Source organism: Drosophila guanche, unplaced genomic scaffold (genome assembly GCF_900245975.1).
Source record: "Drosophila guanche unplaced genomic scaffold, DGUA_6, whole genome shotgun sequence".
Classification (NCBI taxonomy): Eukaryota; Metazoa; Arthropoda; class Insecta; order Diptera; family Drosophilidae; genus Drosophila; species Drosophila guanche.
In genome coordinates, this window is record NW_022995751.1 from 5240766 (window position 1) to 5254054 (window position 13289).

Consider the following 13289-nt stretch of genomic DNA (forward strand, 5'->3'; position numbering starts at 1 on the left):
ACCTTTACATAATGAGTGCAAGAGGGAAACCTTTCAAATGTGACGCCAAATGATTGATATTCAATTCACGTTCTACCATTGCCCGGGGACTGGGTCAACATTTTTGTTATTTTCAATGGTTTATCCATTGGTTGCCATTTGGTGGTTTTAGCAGTGAGCTATAAAACGATTGTGACCGCTTTGATTGAAGTACAGTCAATCGACAGCAGTTCAAGCGTCAACACTTTTTGGATAACTCAAAACCGTCTTCAATCAAGCCAGGAATCTCTCAAAATGAAGGTAAGACTTTGGAGATCTTGAAAGATCTTGGATTACCGATTCCCTGATCTTCAATCTCAAGGATTATTCAGCTTGGATAAGTGATCTTCAAACGCTGATCTTTCGTTCTTCGACTTTCAACTCTGAGATCTACGATTTGTGGTCTTTGATCCTCCATTTTTGATCTGTGATCTCTGATATCCTTTGCTTAAGCTTCGATCTTTGATCTTCAATCTGTGATCTTCAATCTTATCCCCATTTACCGCTCTCTTCTTGCGCTTTTCTAACATTTCTTCGCTCTCCCGTCAGTTCTTCGTGTGCATTTTGGTAGCTGCCACAGTGGCCGTGGCACAGGCCGGTATCCTGCCCCATTTGGATCATCATTTGGAGCATCATTTAGAGCACGAACTGCCCCACTTTACGGATGCCGAAGTACACCATTCCGAGGGCATTCATTTGGGGCACAGTGCGGCCATTGTACACCACGATGATCATCATTTGGATGCTGTGCCACATCTCTACAGCAGCAGCCATTATGAGACATTGCCACATCACTACAGCAGTAGCCACTACGAGACCGTGCCGCACTACACTCACCACTATGAGCATCTGCATGCCGCACCGGTGGTGCACCATCACAGTCATGCCGCTTTGGTGCACTACAAGCCTCACTTGGATGTCCACAGCCATGCGAGTCTGTTGTCCTTTGCGAAGCATCAACTCCATGGAAAATATGGAAAACTCAGGATCACAGAGACGCATTATTAAGAGGGAAACCGAGAGAGAGAGAGAGATTCCCAACTGCCCCTGCCCCTGCTCCCTGTCGCTGCCACTGCCAATGTGGCAAACATTCCGCGTAGCCTTCAACATCCCAGCAGACAATTTATCATCCGCTGATTCGCTCATTCGCGTGGAGGAGCCCCACGAAAGTAATTTACTTGCAATTTAAAGATAAACAGGCGCGATAATGTCTACAAAGCATAAACGTGAGTTGACGCCTACAATCTTGGTGGGGAGAGAGAGAGAGAGGGAGGAGAGGGGAGGGGAGGGGAGCAGCCATGACCATACATCATCGCGATAGCGCGGGGCCAACAGCAGTTCCCCTACATAAAAGAGAGTGAAGGTGTTGGCTGCTTTGCTGTGTGCCTCACGCCATTCCCCATGCCACATGCACCGCATCAAGACGGGGGAGCAAGAGTGCTCTGTACAGGTACACGGGGGACTGCGAAGAACAATTGCAACTGCTGTGGCACGATGCAGCAGTTTCGAGTTGCAGTTTTGCCGCAAAACGCAGTCGACCCTGACAAACGCTGAGGGCGTCGTGCAGCAGCAACACAGCAGTCCTCATGTTGCATAGACAAGAGGCCAAAGCGCATGCGCAACACGTGGCAGCCGGCGAGCGCTTCTGCTTCTGCTTCTGCGCTTTTGCTGCCAATTTTCCAGTCGTGCGGCGCTGCCGAAACGCGTGCCGCGCTCATTTTCATTTTCATTGCTTGGAAAAACACAGAGCGAGAGAGAGAGAGAGAAAGGAGGGTAAGGAGGGGGGAAATTAGCCAAAGGATTGAGCATCGACTTTGGCCAAATATTGCAGCAAACTCTCGAGCCTCTGTCTGGCAAGTCGTGCCACACGAGAGCTCACAAAACTAAACCAAATGCGGCACGACTTGTGAGCGTCGTCGTGCGTTGAATGGGGCAACATTTTGTGGTGGTGCCTCAACACCTGCCAAAAGTCTTGTGAATTCAATAAGTCATAGAAGAGAGTGTAGTGGGGGGGTGGCAGCAAAAAGCTGTCAAAAAACGCTGATGCGTGAACACCCGCCGGAGCGGAGTCCGTCCGCTACGCGCTTCGATTGTGCCACAATGCTAATGGCAAAGGCACACACAAAATCTTTGGGTGGCGCATCAACAAAGAGAGAGATAGAGGGAAGGGGTAGTGGAAGTGGCAGTCAGACAATGCCACAGTTTATATTGCCACAGTCCATGGCTGCCACAGCACTGGTCATTAGCAGCATTGCAGCTGCAACACAGTGAGACAGACACCGGGCGCTGCACAATCGTTGTTGGCTCTCCGCTGTGTGTAAGTGAGGTAGCAGCCGCAGCCGCAGCAACAGTTCCGAGGAGACTCCAACAGTTGGGAGATGGAGTCCAAGTCCAAGTCCGAGTTCGAGTCCAAGTCCGAGTCCCCAGTCCGTCGTCTGTTTGGCAGCGTAATTGTGTTAAAAATTACTCAGGCATCTTAATCACTTTGGTAAATATTTTGCCAACTCCAAAGGCAGGCAGGTTGGCAGGCAGTCGGAGTCGGAGTCGGAGGCGGCAGGCAGAAGAGTCGGGCAGGAACGAACGAGGTTAATGCGCTGCAGCTGCAACACACAACAAAAGCGTCGCCAAAGAGGCAGGCAGACAGACAGACAGACAGAGGCAGCAAAATGTGTGGATAGAACTTACACTTTGGGGTGCCTCTTGTGTGTGTGTGGGTGTGCGTGTCTCATCTATAAGCTGGACTCCCCCCACTCCCATAGCCTCTTCCTCTGCCGCCAAAAAAACATGTCCGAAAAACGAGAGCTGAGATTTTCATTCATGAAATTGCCACGATATCGGTTCGAGCCATGAGAACAGGAGATGGTTAAGGGGGACAGGGGAAAGATGATGATGGCCAACAGTTGAGTGGTCAGGAAAGAGGAGAGGTGAGGCAACATTGATTGCATGTTCGAAAGCAGTTCATTTTCAACAGCATCCCAAGGATCAAATGCATTAAATACGAGAAGGCGAACGAGGAGAGACACAACAGCCAAGGGGCAGAGAACGGTGCAGGGGCAGCAACAGCAGAGAAGGGGCAGGGTAGACATCGGATGTGGCAACAAGAAATTTAAGAATGCAACTCAAAGTCGATGTTTGCTATACCCTATAGAATAGCTTGAGCAAAGATACCTTAAGGATTGTTTTTTAAGCAGAAATATTTCATTCTTGCATCGGGTTTGCCCATGAAAAAAATGATTTGTTCATTGATTTTCCCTTTAGATATTCTATAGATATATTATATCGATCCTTGGCTACTTATAACTGTAGAAAAATTACTGAAATTTACGAGATTTTCATCTGAATTCTTTGAATTTTGCACAAAGTTTCATTAAAACAAGAGAAGGAACTTCTAGTTTTGATTTTAAATGTGTTAACAAACCTTGGAGTTTTCCAACAATGGAATTGTTTTTTCTATAACTATTTCACTAGAAGCTATAGCATATAGTTATTCGATCTTGACTGGATCAAAAAAAAAGCTCTTAAAAATAATCTCTAGAAATGTACAATAAATGAGTGAACAATACGCATAATGAGCGACTATTTCCCATGAAGCGCTGAAGAATAAAGGCTCTGAATATTCTCGTTGTCCTCGTTCTAAAGGGTATCAAAATCTACTTACGTGCCACAGTTTGTTGCCTTTATCAGAGCTGCTCATCTGGCGTCCATCGTCTGTCCCAAAAGTCAGTCCCGCCGTCCGCTGCTGTCTTCCAGTCCTCTGTCTTGCCACAAGCGCTGTGTTGCATCCACATCCAGGGCGGGTGGCGCACCTGCGGCAAACTGCTTTGCAATTATGAGATTTTTTTTGCTGTGGCGGCGGCGGCGGCTGCTGCTGCTGCTGCTGCTGGTGCTGCAGGAGGCAGAAGTTATGCTAAATAAAACAGGAGCGGATCTGCAGTACCTGAAGAAGAAGAGGAATGAAAAAAAGGAAGAGGCGACACAGCCCTGACTTCCAGTTGAAGTCAGGAGTGAAGAGGAGCATCGGAGTCGATGATGGTGCTGGCAGCTTCTGTGGATGTGGATGCTACACTTTCTCCACCCGAGATGTGCTGTGCATCGGCATCATAATTTAGACTGCAATCATCATTATCGTTTGGGTGGGGCACAGAGGGGAGTAGCGGAGGAGCATTCCTTAAGGAAAACGCCCGCACGTAGAGGATGGGTACCAGATGCCAAGGCAAACTGTCAGTCAGTCAGTCAGTGAGTCCAAAGGCAGAAGCCAAGCCAAGTCAGTGAGTCTATCATTCAGGCAGCCAGTCAGTCAGTCACTCAGTCATTCATTCAGGCAGTCATTCATTCAGTCAGTCGGCAGTCAGCAGTCGGAACGCCAAGTTGCCAGCAATTTGCTCAAATAAAAACGTAAAAAAAGAAGGAACAAAAAAAAGACAAAACAAAATGCAACCCAGGAAGCTGCCGCTGCTGCGCATGCGTCTCTTGTGGCAGCATATAATTGTGAGGATCTGCCACACAGCTGTGGCTGCACAGCCTCGGACTTGGGCCTCAATGTCCGGCGGCAATTGTAATTACCGCAGTTGCGCCTCCCGTTCCGTCGTCGTCGTTGTCCGTTGGGAGGCCAACGCCTTCGCCCAGCAGATCCCCCAGGGGAGGAGACATCCACAAGGAGGAACAGGAGGCAGGAGGCAGCACAGCCACTGGAAGGAGGAGTCCAGAAGGCATCCACTCCAAAGGAGACAGTGGAAGCGCAGTAGCCTGGCATTTCAGTTACGCCTGCAGTTTGTTATTACGCGCATTACTCTCTCCTGGCCCTGGCCCTTCCTCTGATTGCAGGGGGGGAGAGCAGGCAGAGCACCACCGAAGACATTTTACATTATCCGCGCATTCCAAAAAGCAGCCTCTCCTTCATTTCGTTTATTTATTTTCGTTATTTTTTTTGGTTTTAGAAGAAAAAACTAATTAGAGACGAATCCTAATGGAAATACTTCGTGTATTATTCATAATTTAGTTGGACTTTAAAGAGAGTTCTAAGAGTGTTTCGTATCGTAATCATAAATAGCTAAGGATTGTCTGTGGACTCGAACTTAAATTAGGGCTTAAAACAAGCTTAAACTAGCACTTAAACGAGGCTTAAACTTAGGCTTCAAACCAAAGCGTTTTGTTCTTTACAAGTAGCACCACAAGAAAATACCGAAATGTGGATTGGATTGCACCATAAACGATGTTGGGGGAAGATCGGAAGATCCTCAGACGATACGGGAAGAAGGAAGGATCCTCAGGCATCGTTTTGCCCCCTTAAATTATATGGTAAATAGCATTTTGGAAGTGATTCGATTTTGTTTTCTCAACTAATATCACAATGTTGCTCACTGATTCTCTCGCTCTCTCTTTCCTCTCTTTCTCTCTCATAGCATGGCTTTAATTTATTGGTAAAATTCTCTGTATTATACTTCAATATATCATTAGATCTTTCTCCATCCTATTATATATATTTTGATTCAAATTCCTTAAGGTCTAAAAGGCAAAGAGTAAGCTAAGAAGTTTTGGAAAAGTCTTTTGATCAATCGATTAGCTATCGTTTAGTTATTGCTTTTATTTTACATAATTTTTTCAGATATTTCTTTGCTTCGTTTTTTTCAGTAGATAATTTTTGGTTGAGTTTTTTTTTGTTTGTTCCACTTTTAAAATTCGAAAAGCACTATGAAAATATGTCTGACAAAGCGATTTGAGTAAAAGTTTCTTTTTGTTTCTTGATTTTTTAATTTAATTTGATTTTCGTCTTGTTAAAATTTATTTTTATTTGTATCTATTTTTTAGGAATTTTTTTTTTCTTTATCCTTTTTTTTAGTAATATTTTTCGGTTGATTCTTTGTTTTATTTTTGTATTTAGTTTGTAGGCAAAAAGCATTTAATGCTTAAAATTGTTGTAACTTCTCAGAAGCGTTAAAGTGAAAAATCTTAACACTAAAAATTGCATTTTTTTTGTTAATTCGTTTAAAAATATTTGTTACGTACTTTCTGGTAAATATATATGTATATGTATATGTATATTTATGTTGTGTTATTAAGTCAAAAAATTGATTAATATTCCATGGCAAAAGTCGCTCAAATGTACAATGCATAAAATTCTATCTTACAGGAGTTTGTTTTTCTTTGTTTGTTGCTGTTAAGAGTATCAAAAATTGTTGTTGTTTAAGGCACTTCCGTGTGACGGAAATATATAGTACTAAATCTAATATATATCTAATTTTTAGATATCTTTTGGTTTATGTTCTGGGGCTGTGTTTTCTATGTACAATATCAACGTGTTCTTTTCTTGCCATCAATCATTGAACCCTAAATCTCATGGGAACACATGTCTGAGGAGAGAGAATTATGTTGATGGAAACAATGGAGGAGCATACCATGCCACCCAGGACTCTGCCACATGCCTCTCGTTGTGGTGGATCCCGTTGACCAAACTTCAAACTCAATTTTCGCGCTACAATTACAAATGATGGCCATAAATCTGCCACCAGCCGCTCGCCACGGAGACAAAAGGAAAGTTGGATGAATGCCACAAGCTGGCTCGGGATCTAACCCCCCTCTGCATGCAGTTCCCACTCCTCTCTCCAGAAAGGAAGTGATAATAAACGCACGCGACACGCGGCGCGTTGCACTACGTTGTTTAGAGATTTATGCGTGCCACAGAATAGAAATACACAGCGAAAAAAGAGAGCAGAGCGGAGCGGAGTGGAGCGTTGCAAGCGCGTTGCAAATAATGTCAGCGGCCAAAATGATGCACGACCCAGGCGTGTGCAACGGATTATGCAATGCGGCAGCTCATCTCTGCTAGTTGTAGGCTCCACGTCTAGTACACTCTGCCACATAAGTCACCCGACACTGTCGCCCCTCTAGAGGGAGGGAAGGGTGTGCCTGATGTAGTGCAACATGGAGGCTACTTAGCTGCCCCTTCGTCCTGATTTATGGTGCAATGGCAAACGGCAACCGGCAACCGGCAACGGCAACGGCGAGGCAAAGGCGAGGCCCCCAGACACAATGTCTGTCAATTGCTGTATGCCACCAAAAGCATTTTCACTGCTTAATTACACAAAACAGAGTCAGTGGCAGTGGCAGTGGCAGGCGGAGTGGGGCATGTGGCAAGTGGGTGGCATGTCTGCAGTTTCGTGTTTGTTTTGTACATTCGTGCCCCTGTCCCTGTCCCGGTCCCTCTCCTCCCCGTTCACTTATTAGAGGGAATTAATTTAGTCATTGGAAAACAAGGTCAAACATTAGCCGCAAACTGCAATGCAGCAAGTGGTGGCATGCCCCTCTACACTGCACACACACTCCCCACACCCTACACACCACACGTTGCAAACTCCCACGATTGGAGTTCTTCGTGTTGTCGGGACATTAAGGCCCCAAGAAATTTCCATGTCGCAGAACAAGGACTTTGCCTCTACTCCTCCCCCACAAGCGTGGGAAAACTTGCCGAAAAGCCATAGCCACATAAAAGGAGAGAGAGGGGTAGGAGGGCAGTGCCACTGGCTCTGCCTGCGTGCCACAGTGCAGTTTCGTGACGACCGACTGCTGCCTGCCTCCACCTTGTAAGCGATTCCCATTGCCTAAAAGCTTGTAAGCCAGTTTCCGGCTCCGTCTCCGGCTCTAAGGCTCCTAAAGGCTCCAACTACAACCACAAAAACTTTAGGGAAAACGAAAAATAGAGAAAGAAAAGGTGGAACCATACATACATTTTGGCCAAAAAGTGGGCAAAGAAAAATCAGCGAAATCATAGAAAATAGTGAAAATAGAAACCAAAGTGGGTTGTTGCGGGTGTTGAAATGATTTGTGTTTTCCCGTGAATCAACAACCAAAGAGACGAAAGCAAAAACAGGGGAAATGTAAGGAAATATGTAAGGAATATCGTGTATATATCTTTATGGCTCAATCTGAAACGAATTGCAAGTGTTGAGTGCTCAGAGTTGATGAATATTTCCATGTCACAATTTAGTTTTTAAACTTTAAATAATGGCAGAAAAATATGCAGATAAATATCTGAAAATCATATAACATAGCAGATAACATATAAATTCAATTCCGAATCAATGAAAATAAGTCACCTTTTAAAGTCAAATTGAAACAAAAACTTAAAAACAAAATCTTTTTATGTTTGCAACAAGAAAAATGATAGAAAATAAGTCCCATTTGTGGTTCAAACTGAAGGAAAATATAAAGAAAATGCTCAAATCTATTAAGTGAACCCTGAAAAATAAATAATTCTGATAAAAAAAATAAATCAAATTAAATTTTGTTGTTTCTGTTTTGTATGCCATTTGTATCCCCCTCTCGGGGGTAGACTTTTATCTTTTTTGTTTCTTTTATTTTTGTGAAAAACGTTTGTGAAACTAATCGCTAGAATCGTAATAATAATCATAACCAATAACTAGAATAACTAATATAACATAAGTTAATAATTTATTTAGACATTCTAAAGCGTAAAAACTAATAATCAATCAATCAATCAATAATCGCGGGCGAGGGCGTTTCCAATAATAAATAACGAAAAACTTCAACGTTGAAAACGAACCCAAAATGTGGGATTTGGGGGGGATTCCCACCTCTCTCCCCTTTAAAGAGAGCGGGGTTAAGAAAACTTAAAGGTTTTTTGTTTGTTTTTAATTTCATTTCATGAAAACAAAAAGTATTGGAGTAAAATATAAAATTTTAGGTAATTTTTGTTGAACAAAATAAAAAAAGGAAAGGAATTTTTTCAAATTTGATAAAGAATATTTTCGTTTAGAAAATTGGAAATGTGTTTTGTGTTTTTTTTTGTGCCCTTGGGAGAATTCTTTGTCTTTTGTTTTTAAAATTAGTTACTAAAATTTAAAAACTAAATTTAAATTAATACGAAATTGTGTTTGCTGTTGAGTTGCTTTAAAGTAAAAATAAATTAAGATAATTTTATAATTAAAATTAGCATTTAAAATTAAGGTTTAAAATTTCGCTAATTCTAATGCCTTTTTTGTGCGTTTTGTGCGTTGAGACCCCGTTGTATACCCTATACAAAATATACCCTATAGCTCTGTTTTGTGTGTTTGTTTAGCGAGTGATTTTCGTAGTCATTTCGTTGCTTAATAATTTCAAATATGTTTCCCAACAAGAAAATGCTGGAGAAATCCACCAAAGTGGAACTTAAGCCTATGTTTTTTTGTTATTGTTGTGGAACATGGAATTTGCTAGCTGTATCCGCACGAAGATGCTACACTCTTTCGCTCTCTCTCTCTTTCTCTGCCACATGCTACACGCTAAGAAATAGAACTAGAATCATAGTTTTAAAACGCTAAAAACTAGTAGTAGTAGAATCGCTAAGTTTTTAATCGCTAATACGTTGGATGGTGGGTGGTAGGTCAACACTTGCCTCTACTCTCCTCTCTCTCTCTTCTCTTCTCTCTCTCTCTCTTGTGTGTGTGTGTTTAGGGTTCGTAATTCTATATCTTTAAACTGTAGGTAGTAATTAGGTTTTCCTCAGTCTTCGCAGAGATTTCCGGTAATCAAAAAAGTGTGTGTTTGTATGTGTGTGTTTGTGTGTCCTCCATTTTAGAAGGTCATGTACTGCCTCGATGCTGCCGCATATTGTAGATACAACCGGCGCTGCTGTTAGGCGCTCTCCGTCTTTACCACCATGGGCATGGGTCCACCCAGGCTGAGTCCTGCCTGTGCGGATGACTTTTGCAGCAGCTCCTCCTGCAGCAGACTCATGTTCATGGGCGACAGGCCATGGCCACCCATATTGAGCCCCATGCCCATGCCCATGCCCATGTTCATGTTCATTTTCATATCCATCAGCGGCAGCGGCGAGTCTTGCGAGGGCTCCTCCATGTTGCCACGTCCCTCACGACTCTCACGACCATTGTCACGGCCAGCCCGGTCGCCGCCGCGCGACTCGTACCGCGTGTGGGTGCGCATGTGGCGCGTAATCATGTCCCGGCGACATGCCGCATAGGGACACTGCGGGCACTTGTATGGCTTCTCGCCCGTGTGGGTGCGCTGGTGGGTGGACAGATGATCGGAGCGGGAGAACACCTGGCCGCACACCTTGCACGTGTACGGCTTGACGCCCGTGTGCAGGCGCATGTGGCGCGTGAGCATATCGGAGCGGGCAAAGGATCTGTGGCAGACGTCGCAGGAGTACGCTTTGGCAATATCGTTGGCGGGATTGCGCGACTTGTGGCGCGAGGCCATGTGCTTGGCCAGGCGATCGTGCAGCGAGAACATCTGCCCGCAGGTGGGGCACACATATGCCACATCCGAGCCGGGCGGCATCTCCTCCACCACGGGCGACACATCCAGATTGTAGCGCCAGGCGACAGTCTCCTTGGTGGTGGGCGATGCCACATCCCCCTTGATCACGGGCACACCCACTGTCGAGGAGTGGTGCGAGTGCGAGTGCGAGTGGGAGTGCGGATGCTGCTGGTGGTGGTGCATGTGGTGCGGGTGGAGCGAGTGGGAATGCTGATGCGGATGAGGATGCATCTCAATTTTGATCAGGGCAGCTGCTGCTGCCGCCGCTGCATGGGCCACTGACATGGCGCTGGCATAGGGCGACATTTGCTGCTGACTCGACGATGGCGGGGCGGCATGGCTGGCGGAGGTGGAGATGGAGGTGGGCGTGTGCCCCGAATGGCTGCTGGAGGCGGGCGACAGGGCATTCATGCTCTCCAAACTGCTCGCGGCACTCATCGAAGCGGCCGAGGATGCCGCCGGTGGTGGCATCATCGTAGCACTCGGCGGCGAGGAGGCGCCACCGCCACCGCCACCGCCAGCGGAGGAGGATGATTTGTACTTCTTGATCTCCGTTTCACTGCGAACGCACAGATCGAGCGGACGCTCCTGTGGCGGCGGCATTGGCTTCTTCTTGTCTCCCCGTTTCTTCTTCTCGGACGATGGCTTGGGGCTGCGCGTCGTCTTTGTTGTGGTGGTGGTGCTGGTGCTGGCGGCACTTGCCCCACCCGTGGGCACCGATGACTCGCTGCGCGGTGGCGACGGCAACGATGGCGGCGGCGAGGCATTGGCCAGCAGAGTGTGTGGCAGCATTTGACTGGCACTTGGCATCGAACCGAATGCCTTGCGATCGATGACTGCTCCTCCTGCTGCTGTGGGCGATGTCTCCGTCTCGGAGGCAATGGACGAGGGTGTGTGCTGCAGCGGGGAGGGGTAGAGATCGTGGCGACGCCGAAACACCTCGTTCAAGTACTTGGTGTGCAGATAGTAGCCAAACAGCGGCGAATGGATGGGAAAGTAGCGATCATACGGATTGGGTATCTCAGTCTTGATTTCCACATGCAGTGGATTCTCCTTGGGGACCTGTTGTGGCGCCACACCAGCTGCTGGCGTAGCACCCGCAGCAGCGGCAGCCTGCAGTTGCAACGGACTCATGCTGATGCGTGGACTATCGTTGCCATCGTTGTCATCGCTGTGCGACAGCTCCAGATCCTCGCCAGAGATGTCCTCCGCGGAAGCCTCTTCCTCCTCCCCATCGCTGGCTGTGTGCTCGCTTTTGATGTACTTAGCCTCCTCCTCATGCTCCTGCTCCTGCTCCTGCTGCTCCATGGAGTCATCCTCCTGCGACTCCTCCTGTTCGGCTGCCTCATCCTCCTCCATGGGCTCCGTCTTGCAGGCGGCCAGGCCGTTGCTCTGCGGCGGCTGTGGCGAGGGACTCTGAGACTGGGGACTGCGACTGCTGCTCCGCTCGATGGTGTCGTTGTGGTTGTGGTGCAGCTGATCGAGCACCGCCGAGAGGCGCTTCCTCTTCCGCTGCTTCCACGAGATGGCCGCAATGTTGTTGTTGGCGACGCACGGCTGATTGTTGTTGTTGTTCTGCTGCTCGGCACTGGCGACAGCCGCTGCCGCAGCAGCTGCTGCAGCCGCAGCCTGCTGGTGCAGACTCAGGGCCAGTGGCATGCCCATGCCGCCGTGCGGATGCGGATAGCCCTGCTGCAGCTGTGCCGCATAGTGGGAGTGGGCCGCTGCTGCCGCCACTGGGGGCGGCGGATACACATGGGGATGGTATTGGTGCTGCTGGTGGTGCGGTGGTGGCGGCGCCGGTGGATGGTGGTGCGGCTGGTGTGGATGGTGATGGGGATGAGGGGCATGGTAGTGAGGATTGTGCGTGCCGGCGGCGTGATGATGATGCCCCATGGGGTCGGTGCCTTCTGCCATCGTCATGAGGTCAACTTTTTGTGGACTCGTCGTCGGCGTTGGCTCCTGCGGCTGTTGCGGCTGCTGCCACAAAACGGGGCGGCACACGAGACGCTGCTCGTAAAGCTGGAGCGGACGAAGGTTCTTGCGGGCGCACTGACGAGATCGTTTAGACTGTAAATAGAACAAAGATATGGAATAGGGTTTAGTTTATGTGAATTTTGAAATTCTTATTAATATTTTAATACAATTTGCTAATTATTTCGGGGTTTTCATATCTGGCCCTGGAGATTCCGACGGCTCGTGCTTGCTCATAGTTGCGTGCATAAGTGAGTACTTTATATATTAAAATTCCTTTAAGCTACAGAAATACATGCATAAGTACTTGTAAGTGTTTGCCCCATAAAACTCGTAATATATCCCCTGAAATATGTTTTAAATATTTTTCCCTAATTTTGTTGAACAATTTCACAGCTTTCAGCAATTGTTCTGTGCGATTTGCACGTAAAAATGTGTGTGTATGCTGTGCGTATGTGTGTGTGCGTTTGGGTGTCCACTTTTGAGACACGAAAAGTCTTGTTTTTGCGTGCGCCTGTGGCTTGTGTTTGCCGCACAAGCGCAATATATTCCGGGTCAAAATCTGCTGCACATGTTGCACCAATACTTGATCCAAGATAATGCCACTTTTATATATCTTTGAAAGCCTTTTTTACGGTGAAACCTACCAACATTTTAATGGATAATATCACAAATTTGTATATATTAAATCAGAGATAATTGTACAAATATCACAGAACTCCCTTTTGGTAGGATTTAGCTAAAACTTTCTCTTGAACAAGACAAATTCCTCTGCGCCGCTGCTTCTCGTCCGAAACTTATCGTATGAAAGCTAGCGGCACTGCTCTAACACACCCAAGTCTACACGGATTAGGCTGCCGTCTCTCCGGCTGGCAGAAACTCTACACCCGAACTGTGCAGAGCTGCCAGATCGTTCGATAATCGCCCCCGCACTACTACACTTGATTCTGTGGTTAAATTAGGTAAATTCCTCGAAAATTAAGAAGTTAAACCCATGGCTGGCCCCTGGCAATCAGTCAAGC

The 13289-nt window shown here is 46.7% G+C and overlaps 2 protein-coding genes across 2 annotated transcripts in view; one reads left to right on the plus strand and one right to left on the minus strand.

Annotated features, from left to right (window-relative positions):
* The first annotated feature begins 206 nt into the window (after positions 1-206).
* LOC117587044 (histidine-rich glycoprotein) lies at positions 207-1243 on the plus strand. The gene is made up of 2 exons (XM_034277475.1): positions 207-279; positions 568-1243. Exons 1-2 carry the CDS (start codon positions 274-276, stop codon positions 1024-1026), a joined length of 465 nt encoding a protein of 154 aa, XP_034133366.1. The 5' UTR covers positions 207-273; the 3' UTR covers positions 1027-1243.
* A 7846-nt stretch (positions 1244-9089) lies between these two features.
* LOC117586975 (zinc finger protein 1) overlaps positions 9090-13289 on the minus strand; it is a 28749-nt gene continuing 24549 nt past the window's right edge. Inside the window, exon 3 of the mRNA XM_034277354.1 lies at positions 9090-12363. Within this exon, the coding sequence (XP_034133245.1) occupies positions 9649-12216 (2568 nt within the window). The 5' untranslated portion in view covers positions 12217-12363 and the 3' untranslated portion in view covers positions 9090-9648. The remainder of the gene's footprint in view (positions 12364-13289) is intronic.